General features: G+C 50.4%; 1 protein-coding gene across 7 annotated transcripts in view; it reads right to left on the bottom strand.

Moving 5' to 3' along the window:
* The window catches only part of P4HA2 (prolyl 4-hydroxylase subunit alpha 2), a 35,327-nt gene extending 22,458 nt beyond the window's left edge, over nucleotides 1-12,869 (bottom strand). For 5 of the 7 annotated variants that reach the window (XM_017872042.1, XM_017872041.1, XM_017872040.1 and 2 more), the window contains exons 1-5: nucleotides 12,760-12,869; nucleotides 12,066-12,201; nucleotides 3,586-3,685; nucleotides 2,793-2,889; nucleotides 2,237-2,388 (exon numbers count right to left, since the gene is read on the bottom strand). In XM_017872042.1, the coding sequence (XP_017727531.1) occupies nucleotides 2,237-2,388; nucleotides 2,793-2,889; nucleotides 3,586-3,673 (337 nt within the window). In that variant the 5' untranslated portion in view covers nucleotides 3,674-3,685; nucleotides 12,066-12,201; nucleotides 12,760-12,869. Of the gene's footprint in view, nucleotides 1-2,236; nucleotides 2,389-2,792; nucleotides 2,890-3,585; nucleotides 3,686-12,065; nucleotides 12,239-12,518 lie in introns of all 7 variants that reach the window. The other 2 variants (XM_017872039.1, XM_017872038.1) reach the window with 2 other exon arrangements.
* Between the last annotated feature and the right edge of the window lie 2,935 nt (nucleotides 12,870-15,804).

The raw sequence follows: 15,804 nt of genomic DNA, 5'->3' as shown, positions 1-15,804 counted from the left end.
CTTCCCAGGGTGACTTAGGGCCTTCAATTCTGCCTCTAAGCTGAGAAATGAGAGGGGAACAAGGCCATTCCTTCCCCAACCTCTCCCCAAGAGTAGCTATATCCACTGCAACCTATGACTTCAGACCTAAACATCCACTTCCAGCCATAACTGGGGACAGGGACCAAGAAGCTGTAACCCTGCCTTCCTTGTCTTCATAGCTACATGGTCAGGGACTCTAAAGAGTTTAGAATCTGGTGGGGCGGGGGTAGGGGAACATGCTGCCAGGAAAAGCCACACTGTCAGCATGCCCCATTCATTTCAGGGGCAAGAACTCAAAGTCAAAGATGAAAACAACCAATTATTCTCTGGGCCTGACCTAACTCCTTCCAGGTAATCATAAGGTTTTCCAAAGGAACCAGATGATGGTGTGAGTGTAGGGTATGGAGAACAAGATTGGAGAGGGGAGGTCATCTGGGTAGGCTTAGTCTCCTGCCGTGCAGGCAGAACAGCCTGTCCCAAGCTGCAGGCCCAGGCGGAGAGGCGGGAGTCTGGGAAAGGCAGACGTGGTTTCTGGAGGCAGTGAGCTCACTGGGCACAGCTCCAGCCTGGCTGAGCTCACCAATCCCTCTCCAGAGGCCACCCTGCCCCCAAGCCCAACCCAGTCTGGCCACATGGGCTAAAATGTCTCAGCCAGAGAGACAGCTAGTCTGAAGTTAATCAGCACTCACAACTCAGAGAAAAGAGGCAGTGAAGAGCTGGGTACAGTGGCTCTGTGCCTATAGTCCCAGCTACTCAAGAGGCTGAGGCAGGAGGATCACGTGAGGCCAGGAGTTCAAGGCTGTAGTGTGCTACAATCACACCTGTGAATAGCCACTGCACTCTAGTCTGGGCTAATACAGTAAGACTCTGTCCCTTAAAAAAAAAAAAAAGGCAGCTGGGCGTGGTGGCTCACGCCTGTAATCCCAGCACTTTGGGAGGCTGAGGTGGGTGGATCACAAGGTCAAGAGATCGAGAACATCCTGGCCAACACATGGTGAAACCCTGTCTCTACTAAAAATACCAAAAAAAAAAATTAGCTGGGCGTGGTGGCACGTGCCTGTAGTCCCAGCTACTCAGGAGGCTGAGGCAGGAGAATTGCTTGAACCCGGAGGCGGAGGTTGCAGTGAGCCGAGATCACACCACTGCACTCCAACCTGGTGACAGAGTGAGACTCTGTCTCAAAAAAAAAAAAAGGCAGTGAGTCCAGAGGACTAAACCCAGGGCTAGGAGTTAGGAGAGCCCACCTCCAGGCCCACCCTACCATCTCTTCTTATTGACAGGAAAGTATTAGGGCATAAAAAGTATTATCACAATAAAAGCATCAAGTATAGTTTAAAGCTTTTAAAAAGTTCACACTCTGACCTGTAAATATGACTTCTAAGAATTTACCCTAAAAAAAAATCAGAAGTATACACCAAGAAATATGTAAAAAGGTGCTGATAATTCAGAAAAAAATCCCATATCCAATTACTTGACCCATTTGACAGTATTATGACAGATTATCACCATTTGATAGGTAATCACCATCCAGACATTAAAACCACGTTGCAGAAGAATACTGAATAGCATACAAAGAAGCGCACCTGGCCAACATGGTGAAATTCAGAAAGAATTTTTTCTTCTGCCACAAATCTACCAACAGATACACTTTGTTTGTAAAAGATATGAATAGGAATGAATTTAGATGAGACCTATGCTCCCCAACTTGCCCTGGTCCCACCATCCAGCCCACTTGACACTTGTAAATTCATTTGTCCCTCCAAGCAACTGAGTTTGCATGCCCTGGTATGTATGTACAGTTCCATTTTTTAAATGTATATGCATAGGTAGAAAAACTATAATTTTAATAATGCTCACCACTAGGCAATTGGATTAAGAATTATAATTCTCTTGTTTTTGTGTTTTCCAACTTTTCTATAAACATGTATCACTAAAGCATAATCGGAAAAATGTCATTAGCAAAACATAAGAAAAGACAGACACTAAAAAAAGGACGCTAAAAAAAGAACTAACCATCATTAGACGTTAAAAACCAAGGACAGCCAACTTCCAGGTCCCCACAGAGAAGGGAGAGAGCCATGAGACCAGCAGGGTCCTGTTTACATAATGCACTTGCCCACCAACACCCAGACCCAAGACAAGCTCAGACATAACAGCCCAGGCATGAGCACACGAACATATGGGCTCACTCAAGCACCTGCTCACCATTCCTCACCTGCAGCTGAGTCCTGCAGGACAAGGTCCTCCAGCGCAGGCCAGTCTGTGTTTAGCCGCTTCACCAGTTTGTAGGCATTCACAGGGTGGGCCAGGTAACCCTCAGCATCAGCAGCTGACTTGCTAGTCAAGGCTTCCATTTTGTTGGCCCAGCTGTGGAACCAGAGGAAAAGGAAGAGTAATGCATCCACCCACATAGGTCTTGACCTGTGATAATTTCCCAGGTGAGAATTCCCTGATGCCAGGTGCTGGGGCCCTTTTCATCAAGAGGCAATGAAAAATGAATACAGTAACTCCCCACAGATCCTTCTAGCCCCTTAATCTAGATAAGAGCTGGGACCCCCAGTTTAAGGGAAAAGGTCTTAAATACAAAATAAACAGTGACTCCTTAGCCCATGCACTTAGCTCCTCTCAAGGACTGACATGAAGTAACCAGGCCAGCCCCACATCACCCTCTCAAGGGTTTCCTCTAATAGGTACGCTGAGTGGCTTCCTTGTTCCTTGAGGGGCAGAAGGGAAGAAGGGCCAACTAAGGATTGTATGGGGACTTAGGACACCTCTTAATCTTGGAAAGCTTGGCTTCCTCCACAAGGATGTACTCCTTCAGAGACTGTACCAGCTCTTTTTCTGCATAAATCAGGTCAGTCATGTGCCCTGCAAGAGAGAGAAGAAAGACACCAGTGAGAAACAGAAGAGGGATGTCCAGCCTCCTTCCTTGGAGCACAGAATACCAGCACAGAAGCAAGTCCCCTGGGACAAGAACACGTAAGCTCTCTGGGGATCACGGGGACTTGGAGTTAAAGGGGGCCTAGGCACTCATGGGGTCCTATCTCCCAACTTCAGGGAGAAAGAGGCAGAGGTACCAGTTGGACATTTGAGATAAATGCACTGGATGTCACTCAAGAAGTAGACCTAAATCTCATTCTCCAACTGTTACATAGCTGGTCATGACACTCGGGCATGGATATCCTGGGGGCACATCACAGGATAAAAAGCTCTGAACTTTAGGTCAGAAGGATAGGAAAAGCTTGATCCTCAGGATACAAAGGATTTGCTGCTCAGAACCACTCTCTGGTCCATGGGCAAGGTGGTCAAAAAGACCAGAGAGCCCAAGTGCAGCCTGCACTTCCCAGGGAGAAAGACCCAATTCAGACGGTTGGCTTCCTGAACAACCAGATCACTGGGATCGTATAGGGGAAAATAGCAACTCTGCCAGTTTCACTCTTCTCAGAACTGGTCAAAACCAGTTATTAAGGCTATCCCACTCTAAATGAGAACAGGCTGCAGCCAGAGATATCCGTGGCATGTGAGCCAAAGGGTCAGGGAGACGACAGTCCTGTTGGCACATACCAATAGAGGTGAAGAATTCGGCCTGCACACAGCTCAGGACACCAAACCAGGCCATCAGCAATGCAGACACCCAGAGCTTCATGGTCATAGAGGGAAGTGTCTGAAAGGCATTCAATGACAATCACTGGATCAACAAAATGAAAAAGTAATTTAGGTGAGGAGACACATAGGCATGTGAACACATATGCAGATAATCAAACATACCAAAATCCTGGCCTAGCACACAGAAGCTAAAAAGGATAAACAGCAGAAAGAACAAAGCGCGCGCAGCCAGTGATGTGTGCTCAATTCTGGTCCCTGCTCTGGGAAGCCATATGCCCTAGGGAGAGAGCCCATCCTCTCTACTCCCAGCAACCACCTGTACCATGGGAAGGTGGAATCACAGGGCGGTGTAGTCAGCTCTGGTTCCATCGGTCTATCAGTCCAAGATTCTGGCCCACTCCTTCTTATTTCACAGACTGCTGTTTGTTTCTGTCTTATCTTCCAAGACATATGCCAGGACAGCGCCAGGTTCTAGGGAACAAGTCCCTGCCCACAAGGAGGTAACAGTACACGAGAGACAACAACAGAAAGATAATTTGACACAATATCCTCCAGGGTACCAATACCCAAACTAAGGTGTACAACAGATGGCCAGCCAGAAGAGAAATAAAACTAACCCCTCCCAGTCTGCACCTGCCAGAGAAAGAGCAGTCAGGGGAGACAGTCTCCTGGGCAGACAGTGTTCTTCCTGTAGTAAGGCTCCTTGGCAGACACTGTCCTCACTGGCCCGTCACCATTCATTCACAAATATTTACTGAAGACCTGCAGATGCCAGGCACTGATCTAGGCACTCAGGATACAAAAATGAATATGCTACACATGGCCAAAACCTCAGGCTGGGCTGCTGACATGGGAAAGGGGCCAGCTACTGTCTTCTCATCAGCCCAGAAATAGGCACAACCTGAGACAAGCCCCACTGGCAGTAACCCTCAGTCCACAACAGAAGCTTCAGATATCGTCTTCCCAGCTCAGCCATGTAGCTAGACTGTGCTGGAGGATTAGCACCCATCTGTACCCCAGCTCTGCCAGTCTTCTTCCTGCCCTGCTTTTGAGCACCCTATGGGGGTGCTCAAATGGAAATTTACTAAGAGAAAACAAGCAAACCAAAGGAAATACAAATGCTTCCCCAAAAAACGTAAGCCTTATCTGACAGAATTCTAAGTCTAAGCTAATGCCAGTTCATCAATTTTTTGCCTGCCATACTTGATTAGACACACAGCACACCCACCATTCCTCATCTTACTCTTTCAGAAGAAATCCTAATCCATTGAGATTCTAGGTTAGGCTCAGAGAAGGCCAACCACAACTCCCATCTGCAAATGGCATCCTCTATCACAAGGAAAGAATAAGTGAATGGCCCCATGTGTTCATGCCTATGCCAAATGCCTGCAGAGCTGACAGTCTTCCTATCATAGTCTAGGTGTAGGGGTCCCAAGACACACAGGACAATTATCTTTCAATCTGGAACCTGCTGCAGGGTAGACAGTATTGTGCTGAGCAGTCCATTAGGGAGTTAGAGCAGCAGAAGAGAGCAAGTCATCAAGAGAAAGTGAGTAGGCCTGGGCTGGCCCTGAGGCAGAGTCCAGGCCCTCCTAGTTCTAGCCACAGGTCTGCTTCAAGGCCTTACTATACTGTCTTCTCTATCCCAGGATTTCAGAAGGCCTCTCTCTTGCTTGCACAAGCCCCTTACACCTAAGGGATTGGGTGTCTGTTCCTTGTTCCTCAAAACACTTGACTGGCTCAGGCTCAGCTCCTTCTGTATGTATGTAGGGAGGGGACAGTGAAAACATAGAGCTGGGAGGATGTATCTGTGAACAGAAAGGGACCAGCTGACTGCTCCTCAGAGCTGGGGTGGTGGGAGAACAGAGCCCAGGCAGGATTCCAAACCAGACATGGTTGGAAGTGGGGAACCCAGCATCTCTCCCCAGGTGTGTCTCCAGCTACAGTTGCATACCTTTTTAGAGGCCAAATTCCAGGGAGGAAGTCTGTCCATTCCTTTCAAACCATTCTGCTCCTATCATCTATGGTTCATACCTCACAGCACTCAGGGAAAAGCCAGGTTTCTTCATTACATGAATACCAGCTGTCATTTCTCTGGAATGTGCGATCTGGCTTAGACTGAGCCCATTCTTGAATCTCAGCCTGGAGGCAGAGCCTCAAAGAATTACAGATGGGGTTTGGGCAGAGCCTCAAAGAATCACAGGTAATCACAGATGACTTGCCTACCAAGAGCCTGCAAAGTCTTACTCTGGTGGGAAAAGTGGATAACTAACTCTGCTAGCCTGGAGAGCTGGGCACCTCCAAGTAGCAGCTCCCAGACTACCACATCAACACTGACATCTCAGGCAAGGGTACTCTGGAGCCCTACCCCATTTCTCCCAAGCCTGGGCCCCTTAACTCAAAAGGCTCTGTACAAAAAGTCCTCTAATTAGGGTTAGACTGGGAAGAGGCAGCATCCAAGAGGGACTGTGCCCCACAATGTGGGAAAGGCCAATTCCCATCCCATCTTATAACTATGCACAGCTTAAGACAGAGTAGGTGAAAGTATGTGTACCTGCTGAGTGCCCCTACAAAGTGTCCAGTGCTGCCAAAAGCCCTGCCAGAAACCCTCAAAATCCAAGTGGAATATGTCTGGAGGTGAACAATGTCAAACTCTCTTTTATAAAAAACAAAGTGACACCAGCCTTGAGCAGAAAACCAATACTGAGTTTTATCTGTGCTGCATGCCCAGAGTTTAAAACAATGCCTGCCTCATACCAGGAACACAATGAAAAATACTTCACCTCAGACTTGTTCAAATTAGGAAACTACAACAATAGAAGATTTTACATTTCTTCTATACAATGAGTTTTTATGGAGTATATTAAGAATGAATACTATATATCAACATGGAGAGATCAAAGCATACTGTTAAGTGAGAAAAGTGGGCCCCAAATAATATGCACTCTATAATTCCATTTTGGCAGGGAAAAATTAATGTATGTGTGTATACAGAGAGATGCAAGAAAAGAGTTATACGTCTGGCTCTATCTTGGTGAAATAATTTCTTTTTAGTTTTATGCTGATTTGTTTCTCTACTCTTTCTACAAGAAATTCTATAGCAATTTTTAAAATTATTTTATCATATGCTTAAAATGTAAAGAAAACAAAGCAGGTCCTTCTCAAATAGACTCCAAAGGGGCCCTGCCAGCCCCAGTGTTTGGACCCCCACAGGGAGGTCCTGCAAAACCTGCCAACATCCCAGCAACAGTGAGTCACCCAACAGGCGACTGGCACTGTTTCTAAACACAGGGCAATTCCAAGACATACACCAGAGGTCCCACCAAGCCTGATCTTTGGAAAAGACATTGACAATCTGGCCAAATGGCCATGAAAAGATGTTTCCAGCTGCAAACCAGCAGTGTCCTTAGCTTCTCTCCTTACCTCATCAGGCAGACCCTCTGCCAAGCTCCCAGCTGCAACCCAAATGCAACAGCTTGAGTTTTAACAATGTATTTAACAGCCTAGAGACAGAACATGAGCTTGCTGAGAACAAACTGGTCTTGCTTGGCACAGAACAAGAAGCTGCCTGCCTTCTATGAAGGCGGAAAACCTAACTGGACACGGCTCCCCACCACCCCCAACTCTAGGATAACAGAGCTGAAAGGACCTGTGTGTTCAGCCTAAGAGGATCCAGAGGCTCCAGGAGACCCTGCCACCAAAGCATGTGGATGTCCATTCAGGCCCATAAGCTGCTGTCACGGCACCCTAGGCAAGTATGGGGGGCACCCTACTCTCCTGAGCCTCAGTCATCACCCTGATCTGAGCCACCCCTAACTTCCCCTACAGCCATCCTGGCCCCCACTACACTGGCCTCTCCACATCTCATCTGGCCTTCCTCCCACCTTTGCTCTACAAAGTAGCCAGCATGGTTTATCAAAGCCCTCCTTTGGCTCTCTACTGCCATCAGGATAAAGTCCAAACTCTTTAGCCCAAAGGGTCCTTTTGACTGTGTGACCAGGCCCTGCTGCCCTCTCCAGCCTCATCTCACCATGCCAGGTTTCATATCTTCAACAACTACTTTATGTGAAAAATATTCTCCTTCACCAAGAACCTAATAAAGCCAAGATGTTTATCTGTAGCTATCCACATACATTCTCTATCTAGTACATGAACAGTGGTTGACTTCCACTTTCCCACCTGGATACCATCAACACCACCACAAAGTCTTGCTTCAGTAACTAGACAATGAAGTAGCAGAGAAGGCTGTTAAAATCGACATGCAAAACCCAAGTTGGGTTTTCAGTCACAGTCTCAGCAGAGACTTGGCAGTCTGAATGAGACTAACTCATAAAAGGGAACTACACTCGAGGATAAAATCCATATACCACTATATTGGATGCCTCTTATGTCCCACCTTGCAACCTCTTGGTCTCACCCGTCTCCCAGGTCCCAGGGTATTTACTTTGCCTCAGCTCAGTGGTGGAGACTATCCAGGCCCAAGCTAGAATCTCTGGCTCCTCTCACTATCTCCAGACTGTTGAAGTACCAGACTGGTCTCCCCAGTGGCTACCAAAGGGCCCTCGTAGGGTAACCGAGTACATCTCTGTGCAGAGTAGCCAGCTTGCTAAAACACCACCTCCCATCCTCCTTTATATCTCACTTTTTTTATTTTTTTGAGACAGTCTCGCTCTGTTGCCCAGACTGGAGTACAGTGGCGCAATCTTGGCTCAATGCAACCTCCACCTCCCAGGTTCAAGGGATTCTCCTGCCTCAGTCTCCCGAGTAGCTTGGACTACAGGCGTGTGCCACCATGCCCAGCTAATTTTTGTATTTTTAGTAGAGACAGGGTTTCACCATATTGGCCAGGCTGGTCTCAAACTCCTGACCTCAGGCAATCCACCCGCCTCGGCCTCCCAAAGTGCTGGGATTACAGGCGGGAGCCATCGCACGGCCTGAGCCATCACACGGGCCTGCACCTCACTTTTCTTTTCCCTCACCTTGGCTGTCCTGCAATTACACCTTCCAATAAAGCATTAAGTACTTAAGCTCTGTCTCAGGCTGTTTCTGGGAACCTAGTCTGAGATAACCACTATTTGTTTCCAAAAATCTTTCATTTCTATTATCTAATTCTCACCCAAACCTTCTAAGCTAGATAAGTACCTCCATTTCAGATATAAGATAGATACAAATGACAAACAGCTGAGGCTGAGAGAGGGTTTCCTGCATACCTGACATCTGACAACAAATCAATGACAGAACCAAAAGTCAAACGCAAAACACACTCTGCTAGATATTGCAGCCATCCAGTCCTACTCAGTAATCTATCTGTTACCTTAAAGTGCAATGGACTCCCAAACAGGGGAGCCACACTTTGCCCAGGAAGAGCATGCCTGCCCAGGTTAAGGACTTTATCATGGGTTACACCAAAGGTTCATAAAGCAGGTCCATGACATCCCTGGCTGGATCTCACCAGAGGGAGGAATGCAACATGGACCCAGAAAACAGCACCATGGTCCGTTAAGTTCAGATAGGCAGTCACTCCTACCTTAGACAAGACAGCACTCACAAATAACCAGCCAGTCCAGCTCAGGGCAAGGCAGTACAGTCGAATGGATAGGCACACCTGCCCTAGGGTCAGACATACTAAAAGTTAAACCCCAGTTCTATACCACTTCCCAGCTTTGTGACCTTGGACAAGTTACAGGATTCCTCAGTTTCCCCATGTATATAATAGAGACAATACTAGGACCTATATCTCATAGGGCTGTTGGAGGACTGAATATGATGACAGATGTTGGCAGGTAGCCCCACACTAGGCATAATTTATGTCAATCATTAGTACCAAGGGCAGCAGAGAAACATCAGTGGACCTGAGGCAGCCAGCTGCCCAGCCCAAGTCAGCTGATTCCTGGGTGAGAAAGAAGGTCCAGACTAGGGGACAGTGAAGATGCACACAAGGCAGAAATTGGGCGATCTCCACGTCCCAGGAGCTCAACAAGAGATGAAACATTTAATTCAGGGGATAACCTTGGAACTGGTCAATCACTGGTTCTAAAGCTCATCAAGCAACGTCCTCTAGCAAAAGGCGAAGGACTGGACCAATACTCTAGGATCTCACACACTTACATGCCTCTGATCTGCTCATTCCAGGCTCCTGCAAGTACCCAGGCCTGAGGATCTCCACTACACCCTGGCCCTCAGAGTGCCAGGTACAAAACAGGCCACACTCTAAGCAAGCACTTCCTGAAAGGTCCAGAGCAGATGCTGGTCTCTTACCAGGTTCAGACAGATTCCATCTGAGCTGGAGAGCATTCTACCCAAACACTTAATCCTCTGCCCTGCAATGACACCAACTGAACAAGAACTCTCTTCTAGAGCTCCAGTAAATCATCCAGACTTTTCATTCCCCTCTGCTCTGAGAAAAAAAAAAAAAAAAAACTGTCTTTCTATCCTTCATTCCATGTCCCTAACACAAAGCCCACAGACCACAGGACCTTCCAGCCCTCTTTGCTCCAGGACAGGCTGATGTCTTACCCTAAGGAACTTCAAATGTCCAAATTGTTAGATGTGAGCAACTTTCCCGAAGTTTAACTCTCACTCCAGCACTCTGCTGGGCTTGCATGTACTTGCATCACAGCTTTTCCTGCCAACTTCCATCTGCCTAACAGTAAACTCTTGACAGACCCCAGGAGCCAGAGACACACCTCCTAGCCCTCTGCACACTATCAGCCAGCGTGGCCACAAATCAGCCAAGGCCTTGCTTACAGTCTCAGACGCTCCCAAGGATGTGGGAGGGCAGAGTGAAAAAGGGAGGCCTTCTTAGGAAATGAGGAGACCCTAGATTCCCTCAACCGACTCATTCCTCAGAGCTGCACCCACGTAGTCTCTTCCTTTGATGAGCACTCACAGCTGGGCTCCTCCCCTGGCACATGGCCAGCTGCCAATATGAAGCAGCAATCTCAGAGTACGAGCTACCCACAGGCAAGAATAGTGCCTTAGCCACCTCTTCTCTCTCCTCCCTCGTGCCAGCCCCAGGCACGCTCTAGTCAGAAGCCAAACAGGCAGGAGGCACTCAAGGGATGAACTGAGATCAGCTGGGGCCAGTCTAAACCAGTGACTAAGTAAGCACTGTCTAGAGTACCCCAATGCAGAGCTTTCAACAGGATACAAGGGCCTATCACATGCCACAGACAATGTCTCAGCTAAGCTGTCACCAAGTCTCCCTGCTAAGCTCTTAAAGAACTAGGGTGATCCAGTATGACAGCATCTTTGGGATGAGGCCCCCAGCCAACTCATTCCATCCTTGCTACGTGGCTTCATTGGCTGGGCCACACAGTGGACACTCCACTGTGTAAGAACAAGGAGGCCCTAAAAGAAAAGAATCCAAAGATCAAACATTCTGTGAGTGGGGAGAAGCAAACAGAGAGACTGGGCCCTGAGGCCCAGAACCACAGTGAGAGGCTGCACCTTGGGCACTTCAGGGGCAGTTTAAGTACAAGCCAAAGGAAATTCGAGTTCATTTAACAGAGACTAAATTATGAAACCCATTAATGTCAGATGAGATATAGGCTGAGAACAAGCAGCAGATCCCAAAAACATCCTATAAATTCTTAGGTGGACAATGGATCTCTGCAAAGTCTGGGATACTTAAGAATGCCCCAAGTTACAAAGTGATGAACTCCAGCCCTTGCTCTTAGGACAGGATCTCCTACAAGAGGGCTGAGGCTGTGAGGCCCCAGGTAGTCTAGATCAAGAAGCACAAATCTCGGGTGTCACTCTACAGCAAAAGACAACAATTTCAGTCTTGGGAGGGATCCCAATGCTCTCCTGCATCATCTGTTTTTTCTTTTTTATTTTTTTGAGATGGAGTCTCGCTCTGTCGCCCAGGCTGGAGTGCAGTGGCGCGATCTCGGCTCACTGCAACCTCTGCCTCCCAGGCTCATGTGATTCTCCTGCCTCAGCCTCCCGAGTAGCTAGGACTACAGACACACGCCACCACATCCAATTTTTTGTATCCTCCTGCACCATCTTAAAGGATCAAATAGAACACAAAGGCCAGGGGCCCACGTGGGCTGCCCAGCAATACCTGAGGCAGGAAGTGTCCTGATCCAGGCTCATGCTGCGAGGGCCAACTGGGCATCTTACACATGCACGGCACAGTACCAGGCACATCGTCTCACTCCAGGGTCTTGTGGACAGCGTCCGTGGACAGCTATCCCCTACAGTGTTCCTTCCCCATCACCTTGCTTCCACTACAATGCCATAAGGAATGGCATTGGCCAAGGTCTCTGTTCCCACTCATATAGGCTGTTCCTCTGTCCACAGTGCCCTTTTGCCAGCCTTCCTCTGACCACTTCAGCTCATGGGTCACCTCTTCCGGTAAGTCCCCTGGCCAGAGGCAGCCAGTCCTCCACCAAGTACCCACAGCCCGCATTCCCTTCCAGCACAGCGCTTACCACACCACTCCGGGCCAGGACCTTCCCGCTCTTCCAATCCGCCTGTCCCACTGGGTTAGCAACTGCTTGCGGTTTCTGGCACACAGAAGGGTCCCGTTTGTTGAATTAGTTAACGAATTATCACGGGTCTCCGCGGCTGCCAAGGAAAAACAACGCAGGTTCCACAAGGATGTCTGGGGGAGAAAAGACTTTCTGATCCAATGACCCATCTAATGGGCTCCAAGCTGGACCCTGCCAGGAGAAGACCTCGGACTCCCAGTCCTTGGGGGGTTGGAAAACGGGCCTAGCCAATATGAAGCAGCCCCTCAGGGCCAGGCGGACGCCGCACCCCTGCTCCCAACAGTCAACAGCCCGGGGTCAGGCCGCCACTTCCCGGGAGCCTGACAGGGAAGGGCTGCCAAGTTCCCAGGCCTGCCCGACCGCCGAGGGGACCGCACGAAGGGCGCCGCTGACCTCACCACCCTGAGCTCGGGAAGGCTTGCGGACGGCGAGACAAGAACCCAGACGGGTGCAGAAACAGGGCGGAGGGCGCAGCGTTGCGGCCCGGACTGCTTTGCGGGCGGCTAGCAGCGCGACCCCTGGCCCCGGCCCCGGCCCCGGCCCCGGCCCCTCTCAGCCCCGCGCAGGCAGAACGCACCGCCTGGCGGCCCTAGCCCTGGGGTTGATCTGGCAGCTGAGCGGGCGGGGCGCTCACCTGGACACTCGCAGCTCCAGGCGTTTCCAGAACCTCCCGCGGCGTCGCCGGGTCAGCTTGGCGCCTCCTCCCTTGGCGACTCCGCCTCCGGCCGCGGCTGGGGCTCCGCCCACTTGAGCCGCCGCCACGTCCCCACCTCACGCTCCACACGCCCGCCTGCGTCCAGGCTCTGAGCTCCGGGGGCTCCGGCGGGGTTCGCAGTTCTCTGCGACCCCTGGGAACGCCCAGGCTACCCGACCTCGCGGGAGCGGGAGCCGGAGCGTGAAGCTGGAGCCGGAGCTGGCGGCCCGCGCCCTTCATGCCGCCCGCAGCCCACCGCACGTACTCCGCGCCCGCCTGGCTTTGGCGCCCCCCACCTGCGGGCCTTGGCCCGCCCTCCTCCCCAGCCCCCGGGCGCCTGGAGAGGTCGCCACGACCCGATCCCCGCGCTGGGGCTGTAGGGAGAGCGTCCCTGGAGTCTGACGGATTTCCCTGCCTGCGCTCATGCCCATTGCCTGGGGGGCCCTGCCGGGTACACGGGCCCCTTCTTCCCAGCACAGGAGGCTGGGGTCACCCCGGCTAGGAACTGGGTATCAGGAGAGGAGGCAGACCAGTGGAGAAGGCCCTGAGGAAGACTAGAGACCTGGGGCCCACCCCCTGGAGACCAAGATTGGGAGGCCCATTCCCAGGACTGAGCTCCCAGAGGGGTTCAGAGAGTCCCTGGCAGTTCAGGCAGTCCTGGTGGCATGTGCAGGGGTAATGGATTGATGAGAAGGGGACCCATCAAAGGCTGGGGGGGCGGGGGGGCGGTAACAACCTGGGGCACAGTGGGTTGCCCAAACCCTTCTTTATGCCATGGGCCAAAAAGAGTGGACACCTGGTTGAGCCAATCCAGTCTAGAAGGCAATAAGGACAGAGATGCAGTAAACCTCAGCCTGAGCGGGAGGAGGCCCTGGCGGCCAGGCAAGTTCCCACGCCTGCTCTGTGAACCTTCCTCATGAATGAGGGGAAACACGGTCTGAGAATCTCATCAGGGAGCAAGCCCAGAGCGGGAGATGCCCAGCCTCCACCCGGCCCCAGTGTGGATATTCCCTGTGGCACACGGGCCAGGCAGGCGGCCCAGACCTGGGGAAAGCAAGAGCACGCACACGGAAATACACATAAAGCATGGGTGAGGCACTGTTCCTGCCTGCGTCAGCCACCGGCCCGAGCCCGGCTAAAACCACACAGAAACCCTCCTGCATCTGCTACATGCACAGAAGCTTCCTTCCATCTCCTCCCCCTTCTCAGGAGCTTGTCCCATGGATCATCCCTTTTCTCTCCTGAAGGCTCAACCATCCGCTCTCAACTGGATCTTTCCCATTGGCCTATAAATGTGTTCAAGTCTCTGCTATGGGAACAAAACCCTCATTCGACCCTACTGAGTATCTCTGTTCTTAACCACAGCAAAATTTCTTGAAAGAGCTGTCTCCTCATCCTCACGTCTCTCCCACTCTTCAGGCCCTAAAAGAGCTGTCTCTCCCACTCTTCAGGCCCTGCCATCAGCCTTCTAGCTCCCTAACAGCACCAAACCAGGTCTCGATAAACTATAGCCTCCAATCTCTAAATTCAACGGCTGTTCTTCAGACCTCATCTGCCAGGGCCCTGAGCAGTGTTTGACACCCAGCGATGGCCACTGCCCCCCTGGAACACTGATTTCCCTTGGTTTCCCCTCATCCTCTATGGCCACCTCTGCTTAAGCTTCTTCAGCATCCTCTCCCTATTAGTAAAGTTTGGGGGTTCCTCAAAGCTCAAGTCTAGGCTTTCCATTTCCCTCTTCTCTTTACACGCAGGTGACACAAATTTCTCTCTTTACCCTTATCCTTACTGCTGAACCCCAAATTCATATAACTCATTGTTCAGTGTACATCCCCACTTGAGTGTCCACAGCACCTCAATGGCAACATGTCCAACACAGAGTTCTTGTTCTCCCCCACATCTCCCACCTCCACACACACTGTCTTCACTGCTGTACTAAAGGAAATACTTCCCATCAGTTACCTAACCAGAAGCCTAGGAGTCATACTTAGCAGCTCCCTCTCCCTCGTCTCCAGACTCTTCACCTTTATCCCAAGTCTGTTCAATTTTACCCCTAAATCTCCCTCTAATCCACCCACTTCTCTCCATCTTTTTCACATGAGTGACGGCAACACTTTCCTAACTGGCTACTCCTCCACTTTTGTTCCCTCTCATCTCTCCTTCACTACAACCCTGATGATCTCAAAATGCAGATCTGAGCCCATTACTTGCAGATGGGAAATTGCACTGATCTTGAGAAACATCGAAAGGTGGCTTATAAGGTTCCACATGGTTTGGCCTCTGCTCACTTCTGTAACCACATCGAACTTCTTCCAGTCCCTCTAATTGGCCATTCGCCCTCCCCACCCCAGACCTTTGTACAAGCTGTTCCGTCTGTCTAGAAAAAAATTTTCCCCCTCTGATTAAAACCTTCAGAATCCTTCAGATTCCCTCAGAGGCAGAGAGATTTTCCTTACTTCCCTGTGTAGGTCAAAACCTCCCATAACAGACCAGGCACAGTGGCTCACGGTTGTAATCCCAGCACTTCGGAAGCCTGAGGCAGACGGATCACCTGAGGTCAGGAGTTCGAGACCAGCATGGCCGACATGGTGAAACCCTGTCTCTACAACAATACAAAAATTAGCTGGTCATAGCCGGGCGCAGTGGCTCACACCTATAATCCCAGCACTTTGGGAGGCCGAGGCAGGCGGATCACGAGGTCAGGAGATCGAGACCATCCTGGCTAACATGGTGAAACCCCATTTCTACTAAAAATACAAAAAATTAGCCGGGCGTAGTGGTGGGCACCTGTAGTCCCAGCTACTTGGGAGGCTGAGGCAGGAGAATGGCGTGAACCCGGGAGGCAGAGCTTGCAGTGAGTCGAGATCGCGCCACCGTACTCCAGCCTGGGCGACAGAGTGAGACTCCATCTCAAAAAAAAAAAAAAAAAAAAAAAAAAATAGCCGCGCATGATGGCAAATACCTTTAATCCCAGCTACTAGGGAGGCT

Source organism: Rhinopithecus bieti, unplaced genomic scaffold (genome assembly GCF_001698545.2).
Source record: "Rhinopithecus bieti isolate Rb0 unplaced genomic scaffold, ASM169854v2 scaffold_5889, whole genome shotgun sequence".
Lineage (NCBI taxonomy): Eukaryota > Metazoa > Chordata > Mammalia > Primates > Cercopithecidae > Rhinopithecus > Rhinopithecus bieti.
This window is presented reverse-complemented; position numbering and strand designations above follow the sequence as displayed.